The sequence below is a fragment of the Vicugna pacos genome, unplaced genomic scaffold, assembly GCF_048564905.1.
Source record: "Vicugna pacos unplaced genomic scaffold, VicPac4 scaffold_21, whole genome shotgun sequence".
Taxonomy (NCBI): domain Eukaryota; kingdom Metazoa; phylum Chordata; class Mammalia; order Artiodactyla; family Camelidae; genus Vicugna; species Vicugna pacos.
Genome location: NW_027328742.1, coordinates 10,229,248 through 10,249,423, shown reverse-complemented (window position 1 = coordinate 10,249,423; position 20,176 = coordinate 10,229,248). Strand labels below are relative to the sequence as shown.

General features: G+C 41.3%; 1 protein-coding gene and 1 pseudogene across 3 annotated transcripts in view; one reads left to right on the top strand and one right to left on the bottom strand.

Moving 5' to 3' along the window:
• LOC140694470 (small ribosomal subunit protein eS24 pseudogene) overlaps positions 1 to 20,176 on the top strand; it is a 432,455-nt pseudogene that overhangs the window by 245,026 nt on the left and 167,253 nt on the right.
• LOC140694395 (rho GTPase-activating protein 20-like) overlaps positions 1 to 20,176 on the bottom strand; it is a 29,489-nt gene that overhangs the window by 8,284 nt on the left and 1,029 nt on the right. For 2 of the 3 annotated variants that reach the window (XM_072957654.1, XM_072957657.1), the window contains exons 2-6: positions 16,794 to 16,860; positions 14,245 to 14,433; positions 6,982 to 7,160; positions 5,434 to 5,595; positions 2,013 to 2,122 (exon numbers count right to left, since the gene is read on the bottom strand). In XM_072957654.1, coding sequence (XP_072813755.1) covers positions 2,013 to 2,122; positions 5,434 to 5,595; positions 6,982 to 7,160; positions 14,245 to 14,433; positions 16,794 to 16,860 — 707 coding nt within the window. The remainder of the gene's footprint in view (positions 1 to 2,012; positions 2,123 to 5,433; positions 5,596 to 6,981; positions 7,161 to 14,244; positions 14,434 to 16,793; positions 16,861 to 20,176) is intronic. The other variant, XM_072957655.1, reaches the window with a different exon arrangement.

Here is a 20,176-nt window from a genome sequence, read left to right as displayed (position 1 = left end):
CCCTGAGCTCCCTCACACACACTGTAATGTACTAGCACCGCAAATGGCACACCCACAGGTGCCATGACAGCTCTGAGGCTGACCATGGAAGTCAAGGAGAGGGTAGTGGCCCAATTCCTGGGGATCCCCACCCCTTCCTCAAAGCAGTTGGAGTAATCCTCTCACTTGTTAACGTATAAAAACTCGCAACACTGTGCCTCGTGGACTCTCTTGCTCCCTCACCTTCCCAGATGCCCGGCACTCTGTCTATGGACTGTGTGTCTACTTCTCCTTTAAACTAAACACCCAACCCTGCTCCCCTCTACCCTTCTCCTGCGTTCTGAGATGGTCTGCGCTCTGTCTACAGAGTGTACATCTCTCTAAACAAATCTACTTTTACTCAACTAGGGCTCGCTCTTGAATTCTTTCCCGCGTGAAGCCAACGACCCTCACTTGGCGGGGCGCATCCCAGGGACTCAAGTGAGACCTGGGACACAGCCCCCCTCTCGTGCCCCGTTTTCCTGTATCACAGCCTGGGGAAGAACATCAGGTCATCTGGCTCTTGTTGCATAAATACCAGAGAGGCGCTTCTTCAGCACCACAGACTGACAATGAGTATGGTTTTCTAGGGACAAATTATGACAGATTGCAATGGGCCAAAAGATTACTGAATGTTTTCATTGGACAGTGAGGCCTTGCCTAGTGTGCTCTTTTGGGGTGTCAGATTCTGAGGGGGCCCTGAGCCTTTGAGTTATTTTACACCTCTGTAAACTATAGAATATTGACAGCAACACACATAAGACTTGTCCATAGACCTGAAAATTCTCTCTGGTGAAGAGTCACGTGATTTACTTGCACTGCCTCATGCCCCAGCAGAAACAGCCAGTTTTGTTTTTTATGTCTATTTATAAATTCATTTCAGCATTTCTGATTCAACTATTACAACTTGTGGTAGTTAACTGTCTTCTCTGAACCGGCGGCAGTAACGTCTTAGTAGTTCTCTTTATTAATCCATGTTTTAAATAAAATTTCTTTCATGTGTATATGTTTATATGAGAGCCATAATTCTGGCCTTTTAAAAATCATCCTTTAACAGCTTCTACGATATAAAATTTTAGACAATGAGCAACAACATACAGAATCTCAAGTTCCCTGTACCTGAACGGTTCCCACCAAGCTGTCACGAAAGCAGAGACAGCATTTTGTGCATGGCTCTGAGTCTGGTGCCTTCAACACTTACACCATCAGTAGCTGCGTGTAGATAATGATTTACATTTGAAAGTTACTCAAGATAACACTGCACTGAACAAGCGTTTGCAAATAAATGATACTGGGATTCTTGGGTTTCACAGAAATGCAAGTATTGCTTTTTGTTAATGGACACTTTTTTCCTATTCTCTTATGATGCGGGAAATACTCAGGAATGGGGGTGCTGGGTTCTGCCGGCAACTTCCCTTTCCATGAGGACAGACAATGCATTCTCTGTGATCAGGCTAAGGCTCTGCAACTCCCTTTTCCCTTGACACTTTTCACTGAGTTGACTGTCTCTCTGGAGTGTCCTCACATCCCCTTCTCCACATACCCCTGTCATGGCACTGACTGTACCGCACTGGAATTCTGGGTTTTATCTGTCTATTTCTACTAGACTGTGAGCTCCTTGAGAGGAAGGAATTTTCTCTGTATGAATTTGGCTGCTAAATGAAGTGTGTAAGGAATCGTCTGGTTAATTAAATACTTACCAAAATTAAGGTCATAAATTGTAGATTGGGTCTACAGTATTTGCTATTAGTCTAATGGGTTTCAGTGCCTATCAGATTAGAATATACAGAAGGTGTACAATGGTCGAGTATTCCATATTAATAAGATTAGGAAAAAACCCAGTAATAACAATGACAGTTGCTAGCATAAATCTATTTTTAAACTAGCCCCTATGGATATGACTTTGATAGTTATTATTACATTAACAGACAAGCTTGTAAAATATAAGTTTTTTAAAAAGTATTTTTGAGAAATGACCAAATTGGAATAACTACCTTTGAACTGCATTTATTTTTTCCTCATCATTTTCTTCGTCCATTACACAGACCCAATGATCATAGAGATCTGATGAAAAGATGCTTCCCGGAATACATCGTAGAAAATCCTTACATAGAGGGAAAAAAATTTTAAATTGTTATTCTAATAATTTGTATTGGAGAAATTAGAAAGAAGACACTTTATTGGAAAGTTCAGTCCTCCCTTCTTTGGAACACACAGAGCTCTGCGCCAGCCCTCCAATGATGTGCGCACACAGAAAAATATGCTTTGGTTTTTTTTCTAACAAAAAACCAGAGGGAAATTGGGGTCTGGACTACAGTGGGAAAGATAAAGGACAACCTGTTTGGGCTGAAACCTCCTGTTTGTATACATCTTAGCAAACTAGTATAACATGGCAGGGTCTGGCAAACCATCCTAATCTTGTTTTTTTTTCTCTGTCTCTCAAATCACTGGTTAAAAGGAATGCACGAAGTTATCTGTGAGATTCATAATGTGGTAGTCAGTCATCCAGTCATTCTACACATATTTACTCATCTGTGCCAGGCACTGTTTCAGGTGCCGGGAACAGGGTAGTAAATAAAACAAAGTCCCTGGTAATTTAGAACTTTAGATTCCAGCAGCATTGGTGACTAATTCCATCCAGAGGTGTCTGCAGTTTCCCCCTGTATTCTTCATAGGAGGGGAGAAGGCATTCCAGGCTATGGCTGGCTCTGGAAGCCTGGGGCAGCACTCTCATCCCTAATGTATATTAAATAACATGTCCCTGGTACATTATCCTTCTCGGCCTTCGAGACTCCTCCTTAGAGCACTTGTGGGGCCAGGTGTGGGTGAAACCAGACTATGACACAAGTAGGATCTGACCAAGGGAGGTTGTTGTTTGACATTTGTTTATAAAAAAGCTTAAAAGTAGACACACTTTGGTCCTGGTCCTATGTTCCTTTCCTTTCTAGGCCAACACCCTCTGTTGCTTTTGGCACGGTCCTAACAAGCCAAGCTTGCGAAGTCTGATCTCCACCTTAGGAAACTTCAGGCAGAGAAAACCCAATTCCATGTCTAAGTGCTGGACCCATGGCTGACCACCCTCTTGCAAGTTCCTGCTTGCAACACAGAGACAGGTGTGCAATGGAGTAATTTTAATTCTTGCTGGAAAATCAAATAGCAGCCTTACATACGTGCCTTACCAAAGGTGACACACAACTTGTGACAGGCAACATGTCGTGTTTCTGTGACTAACATGGAAGCCTTGAGCCTCGGTGCTGCAGTCAGCTGATTAGGTGAGCATGTCTCCCACGAGCCTACGAGCTCCTTCAGGGCAGGATCAGACCAGACCCTTGCCTTTCACTTCATATACTCAATGCCAAGCATAGTCGCAGACGTAGCAGGGGTCATTACTGAAATGTTGCTGTATGTCCTATAGCCAAATATTAGTGAGGGACAAGGGAAGGCCAGCTAACTATAGCTGAGGCTCTCAAATAATTTAAAAGCCTCTTCGTGGTCATGTTACCTATTATAAGACAATGTTTTGGAGTGGTTAGTAAGCAGGAAAGTGACTGATTTAAAGTCTGTCTCTGTTCTATTGTATTTTCCAGGAGAGATGTACCTGGATACTCGTGATTCAGATGCATCATCACAAAAGTTACCTTTTTTTGGGGGGAAAGCTATCAAATTTTCATAATTCCTAACTAATATTAGTGCTGCACCTACTTGACAAGTCAGATTCAGAAGAGCCGAAATCAGTTATTTCAAAGTGGGGCAGTGACAATAGCTCTCTTTTTAAACTTCAGTGGAAAACATACTTATGATCTGTCTTGAAGAAAAACATCATTAAATCTTAAAACCTACACTTGAAAGATAATTCGTAACATCGCAATGGACTCTCCACAGCTGGAATAACAAGTTATGAAATAACAACCATCACAGCTGAGAAGGATGTGAAAGCTGGTTCTGAATTAGAATCGCCAGTGCCCAGCGCTTGACTCAAAGTCTCCTCCCCTCCAAAGGCAGGGCCCTGGCCATCAGCAGAGCTCCCAGATTAATCTGAGATGAGATTCTTACAGGATTAAAAAGCGAACTGTTCCTCAAAGGTCTGATGGATCAGAGTTATGCTTTCTCAAGCAATTTTATTCCAATTATAGTTCAGAGTGAAGCTTATATTTAAGCAAAACCAGCCTAAGGGAAAAATTCAGGGAAAACTTAAGTACCACTCCCAAATAGTCTCAAGAACAAGAAACAAAACAAAACTAAAGCTCAATAACTTTTGGCAAAAAGCATTTCCTTTCCTGCCACCACTTGGGAAAAAATTGAGAGTAAAGCACAGTTCCATGATCACAAAGCTTTATTTAATTAGTTGGAACCCATCTAACCAGACTTTCCAATCATTTGGATTATTTTTGCCCTTTGCTTATTCTTGTACAACTACTTTCTCTGCAATGTGAAATGCAGCTTAACTCTTTTACACCCAAAATTCTTTGTTAACAGCCTCAGCAATTTAGTTCAAAATTTTGAGGAGTGTGGTGCTGTGAAGAATAGCAAAATTAGGAAAATCTTCTAAAACATAGCCTTTAACTTCTTAAATTAAGAGATGGGAGAAAGCCTAATCATATGGTTAAAAAAAAAGCAAAGAAAAATCCACCATGCATACACGTCCCTGACATGGGTCTTGCTCAGCTAGCGCACCACACATATCTCTACTGAGCTCCACGACTGAAAGGCAAGTGCAAACCCTGTGTAAAATAGACAAGATGCTCCCCGCTTCCGCCCTCCAGCTCTTCTGAGTGACACTTCATTGTCAAAGTCTGTGGCAGGGATTGTTTTAAGAGCAGACATGGCCCTTTTACCAAGAGACATCTGACTGTTCCTAAATTCATAGAGTACGGTTCTGTGAGCAACTGACTGGGAGCAGGGACACGTAAGAGCCTTCTTCACCACGTTTTCCGGAATTTGGGTTTTATGCTCCAGGCCCTGGGATGCAGGCTGGGGCCCTGTCCCTACCCCTGGCACGGGTGCACACCAAGCCTGCTGAGAGACGGCAGCCTGACGCTGGTCTGCAGAAGCCATTGCTGTGGTCAAGAGCGCTGCTGAAAGCTCATTTTGACTTTAGCTTTTGCAAAGACGTGAGACATTTTCAAGAAGGGGGGAGGAAAACATTTTAGAAGAAGTCTAACTCAACTATGGATGTGAGTTAAGTGACCATGGGGCTGGGTTCCAGGTTTCTTTTCCCCCATAAGTAAACCTATTTGCCATAGACATCTTTGCCACAAGAATTTCTGCTACAAATACTTTTATCACATAGCTAATTGGCTGTGAAACTCTAACTATGACGCTTCTTCACAGACGGGGATAGCGTTATAATGAGGGAGACCAGCTGTCTTCCCCCAGAGCTCCACTGTGGGGGGACGAAGGGCATGTGTTCCCCACCTTTAAGACAGAGGCTACCACGAAAGCCGATTCACAGTCTAGCTGTACTTCAACTCCGGAATTCAGTTTCTCTCTCAGCTCTCTGCAGGATTTCATGTTGGCCGACTGTCTGAAGATCCCTTTTGTGAGGGGTCCTTTCTGATTAAGGAAGAAAAGCATATCCTATGGGGAAACAAAGGAAACAAAAATCAAAATGGCACTTGACGGAGAAGGAGCCAGAGAACACATCGCTGCCCTCCCCGGCTGCCAGGGGCTGGGGCGGCCCTGCGGGAGGCACTGAAGGGCTGGGGCTGGACAGGCTGCCAGAGGATTAAAGTCACTTTGTGTGTGTGTGTGTCTAAATCTATTTTCTCCCATTTGTTCTTGCTACATTTCAATACTTGCTTTCATGCGACTGTCCTTTTTCAGCGATCCAATAGTCACTTCAAGGTACCTGTTACCTCATGTCCCTCCTGTCTCACTATTCTTTGCCCACTGTTCTCTAACACAAAATCTTGTCCCCAGACATGGAAATGTTCTTGCCTAACTCATCCTCCACTTGCTTGTCTTTCTTTTCTTGTGACTTTACATTTCATCCTACTTTACACTTCATCCTACTTCCTATATTGACTTCTTTTAAAATCTGGCTCCAAAATCATCACCTCTGGGAAGCCTTCTCTGTCCCATTCCATTCCAATCAGTGTTTCATTTTGCTTCCTTTCCAGCTGCGCATCCTATGCTTGCAGAGGAGGAACAAGTGGGTGTCGGAGACATGCAACCCACAGGACCTTAGACCTAGTTACAGCTCAGGCTTGCTGTGTGTGACTTTCAGTAAGCTTGAGGGTTTTTTTGGGGGGGAGTGGGGCTTTAATTTGTAAAGTAGGAATGATGGAGATGGTGATGGTGATGATGATGATGGTGACAACTACCCTCTAAATCTGTTGTGAAAGACAAGCGATAAAGTGACTAGACTAGCGTCTGGTACTCACAGACACACAGCAGAGCATGAAGTGCCAGGCATCCGGGACGGTGCCTGAAGGGTACTGGACACTCAAAAAATGCTGCTTGACAGGGTTCATTTACTACCTTCACTGAAGACCATACACACTCAGTGGCTTTCACCTGATCTGTTGTACATACAAAAGGTAACTAAATGCCAGAGGATGTATCTTCATGCCTAAACACTTAGAATACTAATAAAAAGTATGAGGTTTAGTCCTTGCTGCTAAGGTGACTAAAAGAGTCATGTTCTGAACAACACAGGGTTCAAGAAAGGATGTGAGAGGAACGTGTGGGATAAAGTGCATTCTCCGTCCACAGAGCAGACAGACTCTAGTTTATCAGAGCAGGTTCATGCTGCTCCTTCCTGCGCCAGCAGACAAGACCATCTCTCCCCATCACGTCTGCCTTATGATGCTGCAATAGTTTAGTCAAGATTTGTATTCTTTGAAGTAATAGTAAAGGTTCTCAGCCAAAGCCATGAGTGTCCACAATTTTTCCATTTGGGGTAGATTTTCCCTCCGGAGCTCTCCTTTCCTGTTAAGTGTTACAGACCAAAACGAGACTTACCAAGATAGGTTTGGGTAGATTGTCATTCTCACAGATATCTGGCAAAGACACTCCAAAGAGCTGTCCCGGCATCAGAGACGTTGGTGACACGGGCTGGTTGTCCAGGTGGGTGCTCGAGCCTCGCCAGAAGGCCCAGTTAATGATAGATCTTCTTCTTTTAAATGTCTTCTGACCTGAATCTAAGGAAGAAGTGAGATTATTAGCAAAACTAATTTAATTCACTTAATCTTATTTCTATAGTTTCCATTGTATAGTATGCACAGCACCACGGCTCAGTATTTTATAAGGTAAGGAAACATTAAACGCTTGGGTTATTCTCCCCCCCCCCCATTTTGGGGACGTCACTGATGTATGTGCTTGAATTCTGGTACCAAATTTTCAAAGGTGAAAGGGCTCCCCGTTTACTGAACTTACAGCACAAAGCATTTCATACCAACACACAGGCCATTTTAAAGAGGAGACTAAGTGAACAAAAAAGCTGAAGATCAAATTAGACCACAATTCAGTAATGAGAAAAAGAAAGGAAGAAGGAGGAGGAAAAGGAGAGAGAAAGAGAGGGGAAAGGGGAGAAGGAAGAGGAGGAGGAGGAAGAAAAGGGGAGGGAGGAGACCTGGGGGAAGGGGAGGAGGCGTCGCTATGAAGGTGCTCTCTGAGAACAAGAAGGCTCTGCTACCTGATGCCCCACTCTGCTGTGGAGCACAGAGGCAGGAAGCTAATGCTCTGTGCCCCCCCCTTTCTCTCCAACTGCAGACTTTTCATGTATCTTTTTGGTTCCTGACTTTAAAAGTATGTTTAAGGCAGCATGGATGGATGAAAACATGAGTGAGACTCACCCTTGCCACGGTAAAGTTTATAATCTTACAGGGGGACAAGACTGGTGATGGGTGGGTGGGGGAGAGCAAGTATATTAATAAATAAGACATCCTGAGGGAGGAACAAGGCACCAGAGGCGTTCAGAAGAACCATGAAGCACATCTGCCTCCCCGTCAGGAGAGAGGGAGTGGTCCTGCAGGCACCTGCATTGGATGTGAATTTGGAATCAACACGATTTCAACAGGTAGAGGATCCAGCATCATCCCTCATGTCTAGTGAGTAATCAATAAATCATTCTCGAACAGTAATTGAACTGAGCAGACATTTAGGTGAAACAAGATAGCAGGAACAAAACAGGCAGGAGAAAGGTCAGCAGTGAATCATGGTTTTGTGAGATCATAGTTCTAAAACAGTTCTGATGTCATCTGCATCTAATTTTAAGACAAAAATGGATGGATCTTCACAGGATCTGATACCTAAAAAGACAGCTCTTTAGGGCCCTTTTTGACCTTTCTGCCACCTACACCCCCTGGCCTAAACAAATACACACAGGTAACAGCTATAAACTCCAGGCAACACTTAAAGATATAAGAGCCGACCTGAAGACACTAAAGAGTGACCAAAGGAAGGCACAGAGTGGAGGTAACAGTTTGACACCTGGGAGGAAGGGAATGGCATGGCACTGGGTGAGTTTCCCACTTTTACAGCTTCTTCCATGAGCGTAGGACCCCGGGTTGGCAGGGGTGACTAAAACTTGGAGAGAAACCTATCCTCTTGCTGGTTTGAAAAAACTATAGAGAATGGAGATGGAGGTGACCACAGCAGCTGGAGGGTGAAGGGGGAACCCCAGGAAGGAGCAGACAGACTAGTGGGAGCCCCAACCCAAATAATGGGCATGAATTCTGCCCAAACCTCTGGCTGACCCCCGAAGCCTGCATTGCGTGGGGCAGATGCGAAACAGCTCTTGAGGCGAACGGGCCCACAGGTGGTGCCCACATAGATTCTGACTACATTTTTCACCAGGGACAGTGCATGAAACTGGTCATCACACTGTGGCTTTGAGGCCCTGACCCCCAGCCATGCTGCCAGAGATGGTGCATTACCCCCCAGCTCTCTCTGACCACGGGGCACGAAGGGGACAATCTCGGGGGGTGGGGCACCGAGGAGAACATTCGGGGGTTGGGGGACACGAAGGACAGTATTCCGGGTGGTGGGGACACCGAAGGAGATGATTCCAGGGGGTGGGAGGGGACAGTCGGCAGTGCCCAGTGCTCATTTCAAGCAAGTGTTTCATACTGTTTATTTCCTCAGCATACCCAACATAAACCAAATACTAAAAAAGCCACGTCGTGGGAAGATAATCAAATAGGAAACAATTTACTGAACAGCAGCTAGACCATCATCCACCCCTGGCTTCCTCAGGATACAAGAAGTGCATCATAAATGCTCATACACCCAGGTGTAAAGTTCTTTGCTTCAGGAGTCAGGAGCCCAGCTAGACTCCTGCTTCAGATATTTATTTGTGCAAGTTACTTATCCTGCTTCTTCACTTTAACATGAGAACACCACCTACAGCTAACAGCCTCACCGAGAGAATTAAGTAGGATAATGTTTGAAAAGTGTTACTTTGCCCAGGGCATAGGTCCACAGCAGCCTTGAACAGAGCTGCCAAGACACCAATCTCCTCCCCAGAAAGAGGACCTCCTCCCCACATCCATTCTCCACTTGTTTAACAGCCTTCTGGAAGTGTGTGGACAGGAAGAAATACCAGAATCTGCTTAACTAAAGCACTTTCTTCCTGTCCTGACATTCCCAACTTGCACCATCTTAAAGAACAGGAAAGAAAGCTGAACCCATTCTTAAATCCAGGAGGGGGTTCCTGTGTGCCAGCAATGCCAATCTGTGCAAATGTTTGTTGGGTATGTATGTTTACATATGATGAGTAGTTCTACTTAGTCTAGTTTCCTCACATTTAATCTGGTTTCATTATTTCTAAAACTATCAGAATTATTTGCTTTTTTTTTTAGCTTTCATACACTTCTTAGAAAGAATGCTCTATCATAAAGTTATGTACCCAGCTATCCTACGAGTGCAGAGGATAAAGCAGAAATTGAGTCCTGAACTTTATTATAAATACTTTCAGCTGCAGCCATGTCTTTTACTATGTACAACATTCAATTTTAAAGCTCACGTTCCCTCTGGGACTGAGAGAAAAAAAATCTCATTAAAGTTTACTTTCTTGCAGAGCTTTAATACACAGCTCTTACTTTCCAAATGTCAAAGACTGATGAAAAGACATGCAATTGCTATAAAAACTGTAAGGGAGATGTAAATGCAGGGCTGGTGGAGTTCAGGAAGGCTTAGCGTCCCAGACAGCCCCGACAAGGTCCAAGCCGGCGTTTTTCCATGCTTCAATTAGGGAGCTGAATATTAAAAAGTATAATTCTCAGAAGTCTGTCCTCATAGATTGTTAAAGAATAATCACAACAAAAAACCCTTTAATAAGATTTTAGCAAGATGGTGACATAGGAAGATCCTGATCTCACCTCCTCCCACGCACACACCGTATCTACAGCTACCTATGCAACAGTTTTCTCTGGAAAAAACCTAAAAACTGACAGAGAGACTGTCAAGTTGGGCAAATGAGAGGGAAGTGGCTACAAAAGGCTGAGACAATCTCACCGTAAAACCCATCCCTGGTGCAACAACCTACAGTTGGGAGGGAACTTAAAATCTCCTCAAAACCCAGACCTTCCCCAGAAGGAGTGAAAAGTTTGTACCCCACAGAGGTCACCCCAACTTCTAAGGTCTGGCACCTGTGAGACAAACTCCTAAAACATCTTGCTTTGAAGGCCAACAGAGCTCACGCCCAGGAGATCTATGGTCCATGGTGGACTGGGGAACAGTTCTTAAAGCACTTGTGTGCACACTACCCACCCCAGGGCTCAGGGCAGAGGCAGTTCTTTCCAAATCACTGACTTCATGTTAAAGAGACTCATTTCCTAATTTTAAGGCACTGGTCTGAGGGGCAGGGCCGCTGGGATACCCCCCAGAATATAAAATGGGAAAAGGACAGTCTCTTCAAAAGTGATGTGGGTTCATTTCTGGGCTCTCTATTCTGTTCCACTGATCCAGATGTCTGTTCTTGTACCAATACCATGCTGTTTTGATTACTGTAGCTCTGGAGTATTGTCTGAAGTCTGGGAGGGTTACTCCTCCTGCCTCCTTCTTTTTCTTCAGTAATGCTTTGACAATTCAAGGTCTTTTGGGATTCCATATAAATTTTATTATGATTTGTTCTAGTGGAAAAATTGGAGAGCAGTAAAGTGAAAAGTGAAGCTGGACCACACCATACAAAAAAATTAATTCAAAATGGATCAGACATGAATATAAGACCTGAAATCATAAAACTCCTAGAAGGAAACATGGGGGTAAATTACTTGACACTGGTCTGAGCAATGATTTTTTTTTTTTGCATTTGGCACCAAAAATGAAAAGCAAAGAAAGGAAAAATGCAGGAGTACATCAAACTAAAAAGCTTCTGCACAGCAAAGAAACCCATCAACAAAATGAAAAATCAACCTACTTCAATAAGTTGATGGGAAAAACTATTTGCAAATCACATATCTGATAAGGGGTTGACGTCTAAAATATATAAAGAACTCATATAACTCAACAGCAAAAAAATGAACAACCCAATTAAACATAGGCAGAGGATTTGAAGAGACTTTTTCCAAGAAACATATAAAGATGGCAACCAGGCACATGAAAAGATGCTCAACATCACTAATTCTCAGGGAAATGCAAATCAAAACCACAATGAGATAGAAACTCACACCTGTTAGAATGGCTATTATCAGCAGGACACAAATGACAAGTGTTGGTGAGGATGTGGAGAAAGGGGACCCGCACGCACTGTTGGTGGGAATGCAACTTGGGGCAGCCACTATGGGAAACAGCACGGGGGTTTCTCCAAAAAGTAAATATAGTACAACCATGTGACGCAGCAATTCCACTGCTGGGTATTTATCTAAAGAAAACAAAAACACTACTTTGACATTTAATGACATTTAGTGATGAAGTAATGTCAAGCTACTTTCACACTTTTCTCAACATCTAAAGTCAAAACAAGAAGCAAGATCTCCATTCCCATAAAAAAAACTGCAGCAGTGATATTTTCTGAGCTCAAACTACATGTCTAGCAGTATTTACCTGCCTCAAGGTAAGTGCAAAGGATATTTCTACATTTGAAAATCCTGTAACTGTGCAATTGACCTGTGCAAAGGGGAATTTCATGTTTCAAAAGTCTTTCACTTCTACCTAACTTTCAAGTGGAAGTGATTAATATGCAATGAAACGACATGCCAAAAGGCAAATATCAAAAGAAGAATCTAACAAAATTCTACAAATATCTCTGAAGAGAGAAACATGCTCAATTAAAATTGTACACTTGTAGCATTGGTATCTCAGTATTTGGCAGTACCTACTTGTGTGAAAAGGTATTTTCAAAGATGATGAAATACGTAAAACCTAATTACGTATCAGAACACTTTCCAATCAATGGTGACAATTGGAATACTAACTTTGCACTTCAATTAAGCGAAATGTTATTCCCCCAAAACAATCCAATTCCTCTCATTAGTAGATCTGTACCACACAAAATTGTACTCTATTACTATGTATCGAATGTCATCAATAAAAAAAATTTGTTAAAATTTGCTTTTCCTCTTGTCATTTAAGTACCTGTGTAATACCGTCAATTCTGTCTCTTGATCTGCAAATTTTACTATCTGGCCCTTTACAGAAAAAGTCTATTGAGCCCTGCTCTAAGTCAGTGGTTTCCAAAGCAGTTGTTCATCAAAATCTTGGGCATTAAAAAAAATACAAAACTGGTTCACTTGTTAAAGTTTTAGTTTCACAGGTAGGTTGCCACCATGGGTCTGTAGTCACTCCATTCCCTTAGCGTGAATCATCTTACAGCTGCAACCAATCTTATCCTAACTTCCAACAGAGAGAAACAGAGGACTAACACACAGAGGATGCCTACAGTTTAATTAAGCAAGCTGTTGACAAAGTTGGGTAAAACTCTTAGGATTCTTGACCCCTGATTGTTTTGGTCAAGTCAGTTAAAATAAATTTATTTTACTGACAAGGGACCCAGAGAAGTCATTTTGAACAACATGGGTATAAAGATAGAAGAGTAAAACACCATTTTCCTCAGCTTAGTTATAAAGGCAACATTCCCTTTGTGTCTTCAATGAGTACCAGCAACAGACCTGTCAATAAAAGAATTCATTCAACAAATATTTATTGAGTTCAATTTATATATGCAGACACTGTTTCAGGTGCTGAAAACATAGCAGTGAACAAAACAGACTCAACTCTCTGCCTTCATGGAGCTCACGTTTCAGGGGATGGAAAACTGTAATATCTCCATAACACCCCAAAGATGTGAGTAAACAGCCTTAGAGTTCAAAAACTCACTTTAACTCTGTGGGAGAGAGGAGGACTGGTGCAAATGCAGGGTCAGTTTTTATCACTGGTATTGGCAAGATGGAGGAGTCCTGACCAGTGATTTCAATAAAGTATAAAGTTTGAGGCTAGGTCATCAACCGAAAGAGACAGGGCTGGACATGCATGTGTGTGGAGATGAGCATAAAACAGTGGCCACTGTCCATGGGGTATCCCAGTTTGTTCAGGTTTACAAAAGCAGCTCCAAAAATTCAGCATCAATTTTCAGCTACCCCCCCACCTCACACTTTTTGTTATGATACATATGCTTTTATTTCTATACAATCTTACTTTCAGACTGAGGGTTTAAAGCTCAAACATGGGTTAGGGTAATTAATGATGGTCCTCCTGTGTTGAGCACCACTTTTTATCACTCTGGAGTCTTTATTATGGGGAGGGTAACAGATGGCTCTGTTCCCAGGGAATTCAGATTAGCTTAGCAGGCTAAGGAGAGATTTCGGTGGAAATTACCTTCATCTTCCCATGATCATCAGTGCCAGATCCAGGTAGGGCACCAGCGTCTCCTGACACCCATCACTGACGGCCTTCTTTTAATAATGTGATCATTTAGGGGGAACACACAATGCAATGCATTACAGTACAAAGAAGGCATTGAAGCACCTGCCGCACTGACTGGCGCCTTTGACTCTGCAGTGGGCATAAGGTTAAAGGGGGAAGGACAGTGAAGAAAGAACAGACCGTACCACAACCAACCGCTGATTACCCGTCAGTCACTCCTACCGCTGATTTATAAACCCATCTTCTAAAGCTCCATCTTTCCTTTCAAAACACTTAGAAAATTCAAAAGAAAAAAATACCTCATCTGGCTGGAAGTTTGGGTCTTTGCCTGTATAAAGGCAAAGAACTTTGAAAACTTGGTTTTCAGGAATGAAAAGTTTTGCTAAAAAAAGGCTCTCATGAAAGAGGAAGAAAACTCACCACCCAGTTGTTGGGCCACAGCCAGCCGGCTGGGCTTCAAGATGAAGTGGCACTGCTTCTCTTGGGGCAGCTGTTCCATGAGGAAGGGCTCTTGGAGGTTGGATGGTGTCGGGGAGTCCTTCGACCCCCGTGTCAGGAGTGCCGTGTCTCGAAGGTGACCCATTTCAATCCCATAGGGGAATTCATGTCCTACACAGAGAAAAATCTAAATGTAGACTTTAGGCTGACTGGCACTGTGTCAGTATGAGCATGTGTGCTACAGGATGGAATGTCCTGCAATCTGCTCCTGGGACTTTTGGTATAAAGAATCCTTTTGTTGACTGAGCGATCACCATGCACACTCTTACACTTGGAGACCACTGTGTAATGCAGGTGGCCCCACCAAAGTAGTTCTTTTTGGGGGGGTGGGGGTAGAGAGGAGAAACAAAGAGGAAAAAGTCTTTAAAGAATATCTTGTTTGGGAATGCACAGGTTAGTTTGTGAGTTGCATCATGTTGACTTTTCCTATGTTCACATCTGAGAATACTGAAAGGCATTCTAGTTTCTCCTTTGACACTACCTACCTCTGTAAATCTTCAGCAAATCCCTGACCTCTCTCAGCCTTAAATCCATGATTTAAAATATTTATCCTACCCATCACACAGTATTATAAGGATCAAATAAGTAAAAATTCAGTGGTTAATAGTATTTAAATACAAAGGGCAAATAACTATATATTTCAAAGATCACTATTATTACTATTATTCAGTACAAGATATCTGCCTGAAAGAAGACATTTTATACTCTTTATTAGTTATACACAATTAGAGTTACTCAAGGGCTGGCTTGTCTGACTTATGCTTCCCTCCCACCACGCCACTCTGAGGCCGTTTTTCACAGGCAATAGTTAGGAGGAAGACTGCAGGGCATGAGAGACACAAAAACAAGATTCAAAAAGGAATTTTCAAACTAGAAAAACTAAACCCTGGACATCTGACTGCAATATCAGTTTTTGCTCTTTAGTACGCTGAGTAATTTCATTTTCTCAATTCTTAAGTACCATTGTGCTGTAGATTTGTTTACTTTTTAAGTACAGAGAGTAAGGTCTCTTCCATTCCAGACTTATCACTGAATCTAATTCAGTGAACTTTTCCTTTTCATCTCGCATAGGCCTACAGTGTCAATGTTTCATTGATATTAAGTACTACAGCAACTTTCAGGGACAAAGGCAGAAAAATAAAGACTTCTATGACAGCAATAAAACAAAATTGCTTTACCAAAATAGCCAGTAGCTAATCCACAACTGAAATTTGCAAGATGCAGTAAAATATACAATGGAGAATTGCTGCTAAGTAACAACCATGTCCCATATCCTATGTGTCTTTTTTAGTGAGTTAAAAATGAAGCTTCATGTTGTTTTAAGCCTGACAGTTACTACCTACATAGTTTTAATTAAATTAATATATTTTATTAAAACAACTATTTTAAGTACTTATTTGACTTTTCATCACAGATTTAATTGTTGCTCATTGACTTTTACACAAATGACAACATTAAGAAATAAACTGGAAATGCAGGGAATTTTGTGCTATGTGCATGATGGCTTGCTTTAAAGCTTGAGAATATACATTTCATAGAAAAGTTTGGATTTAGATTATTCATATCACTTGAAACCTAAATTACACTGTAGTGATCTCACAGGTCAATGAAAGGATTACATGAGATAACTCATGTGATATGCTCTGCATAATGCTAGGCAGATAGCAAGCATTTAAAAATCATTAACAGAAATCGTCATCATCATCAATGTCATCATCTCAAGATTTGCTACAGATGCTGTCCCTTATTTTAATTGCCCTACTTCCGTTAACTATACTGAAGGACTTCACTGATCAAGAAATATTTTTGTAGCTAAATGGTTTAAATAAGGTGAGATGTGACCTATTTACCAGTAATTCCTCAAAACAGATGCTGGGAAATTTGGCTGGAGAAATAGCAAAGTAGTTAGTTGGTAAGGTAGTACCTATTGCTAAATAAGTCAATAAAGAGTCTTAGGAATCTAAACGGTTTGATTTCATTTTCTTTTTTGATGCCTAGCAAAGATCTGGGTACAGGGCAAGTGTTAAGTACTCACTGATAGATTAAGAGGCATGACTGGATCATAGGAGGTTTTCTATAGAGGCAAACGGTAGGAAAAGGAAAGGAGATTCAAGAACTAAATATGAAAAATAAATATACAGGGAAAATGGAATTCCAGCACATCTTGCTTTCTCTTAGAAAGAAAGTTTTAAAAGGTTTGACAAAATAGTTCTGTTTGTAAAGTGAAAAAAAAAAGAAAGGAAAATTGACATTTCTCTTCCCCTCTACACCACTAGTTGCTTGAATGAAGAGATATCATTTACCTGCACATAGGACATACTTGATATATGTATTTATTAAATGAATAGGTGAATATTACATGGGATTAATTATTTAATAGTATTTAAATTTAGGGCCATATGACCAATTCTCTGAGACATTTAGAACTATAATTAAAACACAATCCATCTTATATTTTCACAGAAACTTACCAATAAGTGGGTATGGTGCCTCTTCTTTGCTAGAATTCGCCCAGAAATGGTACTCTTTCTCAGAGCCCTTGGAGATAAAAGAATTAACAATCATTCTCTCACATTTGGTAACTAAACAAAGACATATTTTTGGCATTTCTATGTTTTGCAAAAACATAGGGCCAATATAAATGCTTTCATGGTTCATGGGGGTGATATGGTTTTAAAAGGTGGTAATGCTGGTTCCTACAACCCATCTCTCCTCTAACCCCTAACAGAGGATTCAGAAATCTTGCCCTTTTCCCCTAGTGATGATGAGGGATCCATGAACTTCAGTGGAATCAGGCTCTCAGTATTATAAATAGGGTAGCCCACAGAATGTGAGATCACATACATGCCCTTGTGTAAAGTAAACAAACAAACAAACAAACAAACAAAACCAAAAAAAAAAACCCCAAACCCTTCCTGGTTTACTAAAAGATCAATCTATCTTACTTAGAGTCCTGACTTCTGTTAGGTCTCTGCACTACTTAGCAAATACTAGAATTAATCTCCAATGTGCCCCTGCAAAGACAATCTTGTTATCCAGAAAACCACAACACTGCTGTGTCTGTGATGAAAAAGTAAAATCTCAGAGGCTGACTATTAAGTCAGCTGCTCCTGAGTGGAAAGAAAAGACTGACCAAGGGGCTTTGAGGAGACAGGTAGTTGGCACAGTGTACACTGGCTTTATTTTGGGCAAGTCCAGTCCTGGGGACAGAAAGGACAAGAATTCTGTCTAGAGAATAGGCCCAGTTATGGGAAACAATGAAACCGTTCACTAGCAGAATTACAACCCAGTAATACTAAAAATCCTATTTGAAAGAAATAATACCAAATTATACAGACTTTGCTGTATTGTCTAGAAGAGGATAAAGCAAAAATGTTTAAAGTGAAGTCAGAACAGAATGGCAATATTTAATATTCTTGCCTTTATCTTCTGATTAAAAATCATGACCCTGACCTTATAATGAAGGGAATTGGCTAGGAGATCATCCTGCCAAGTCCCCTCCCCTACTTTGTCACTTCCTTTCCTATCCTCTAGTCAAAAATTTTTATTGCAAACAGGAAGAGCAATCTAGTAAAAATCCTTTCTTTTCATGTAGTGTAGTGTACACATTAATAATTCCTTAGAGCAGTATAACCAGAGAGACTCAATTCCTAATTACACACTGAACAGAAATACTTTTGGGGTGATGAGACCGATCACTTACCCAAAAGAAAAGCATAAATAAGAAAATGAGTCATGTCATTAATTAAGATCAATTTACGTTTTTAAAAGATCACTCTGGTGCTTCAAAATGGAGACTGGGTCAGGGAAGAGCAAGAGAAAAGGTGTTAGGCATGTTAAGGACTTTCTGCAAAGGTACAAGAGAGATGGTGATGGTTTGGCTTGGACTACAGTGACAACAGTGGAGATGAAGTGGAGAAATTCAAGACATGTTTTGAAGTGATAGTCAACTGGCCTTTCTGATGGTTGCTATAGAGTGAGGAAATGCCAGGAGCTGAAAATGAATCCTAGATTTTTGGCTTGAACCACTGGGACATAGTACTATGAATTACAACAGACATGCACGTTAAGTACAAACAATAAGAGCTAACACCTTTTGAGTGCTTATTATATGTCAATGTTCACTCAATTTCACATTCGATTTTCCCCCAAAATCTCGAGGCGTTAGGTACTATTGTTATTTTCATTTTACACATAGGAAACTGAAAGGTTCAGTAGGTCAGTAGGCTAGGACAGAAACAATGTAGAATTGAACCTAGGTCATCACACTCCAAATTTCATCACAGTGTACAAAACCGCATCCTTGGCAACAGTTTCTAGGACCATGAACCACATTCGAGGCACTGGTAACACCACTGAATTCACAGACTCTCAGGATGACTAGCTTGAAAGATCCTACTGCTTTACTGCTTGGCGTGTTCCTTTAAGGCCTATCATTTAAGAGCATCTTATTTTCATAGAGTAAAAGATGTATCTGTCCACTGTGTATGCTTCTCAAAGCACTTGCTGCAGCATTATCTCTTTGATTCCCATTTTACAGATGAGGAAACAAACAAGTTAAGTGATTTTTGTCAAGATTACTGAGACAGTAATAGAGCTAGAACTAAAAGCCAAGTGAACTCATCCCATACAGTGGTCTGGCCAATAAACCTATCTTTAAAAATTCTGACCACTCAGTAAGAAATACATTTTACATCCCTACCCAAAATACATATACGGATGTGAAACAGAGAAAAAGAAGTTACACAAAACAGTCTTTACCCTTACTACCCTGCTAATATTTTCTTTTCTATTTCATTTTAAATGTTGATTATAACTGGTAATTTAAACAACATTGATCCAAATCCTAGTAATTAACATTACAACCACATAGTAGACTTTTTAGAAATAAATCCCATGACTCACTCGGACTACCAAGCACTAGAATGGTGAGATGAAATCTGAAAAAGATCAGTCTGTTGAGTATTTGGGATACATGAAGATTGCGGTCCATGAGTGTAAATGGCAGTGTTCTCTGAGCTATGCTTTTGTAAATAATCTTTTATTAGTATTACTTTCTATTGCTCTGGGGGTCTGAAATCAAATAGACATGCCTACTAATATTTGAAACAGGCGGAGACACACTTTTCTGGAAAAAAAAATGTTAAAAGCAAAATGAAACAGTTCTTCAACCTTACTCCTGCTCTATAGGCAGTAAAATGCTGTCAAAAGACCAGACTGGCAACATCCATTTACTTTTTTAAAAAAGGAAAAGGAAAAGACTGGATTGGTAACGAGACAACCCATTATGTTTTATAATGAAGGACAGCATTTTAGGACAATGGCTTAAGATGCAAAGCAACCTATCATTTATTGGACAATACTACTGATACATGAGCAAGCTCCTCTAATGTGTTCTCCCCTCACCAGTATGCCTAATTACCGTTAGTAAAAAAAGGAAGAGATCTGTTCACGAATAGAAATATTTGATTTTTCCCAATTCCTTAAGTTTACAAGAATAAAAATGCTTTAAAATGCTAATTACTGAACATTCAATTACCGTCCCAAATACAGCTCTAACCTAGTGAGTCCCCCCCCCCATCCGTGCATCTCTGAAGGGGACAAGCAACAAGGACAAACCTCAGCCTCAATACATCAAAGGCTGAGCCTGCACTACAGCGATACATCGAGTTCACCGACACCTAGATGGCTTGCTGACATGGTCATGGTCCTTGGGAGCTCACACACACTTCTGAACTTGGCGCACGGACGCACGGATCTCGCCGCTCTTCCACTGACCTGGAGCCCATCTGGATCCTGGTCAGAGGAGTCATGAAAGGCTGTAAGATTCTGACATCAGGGAGCCTCCGCGGTC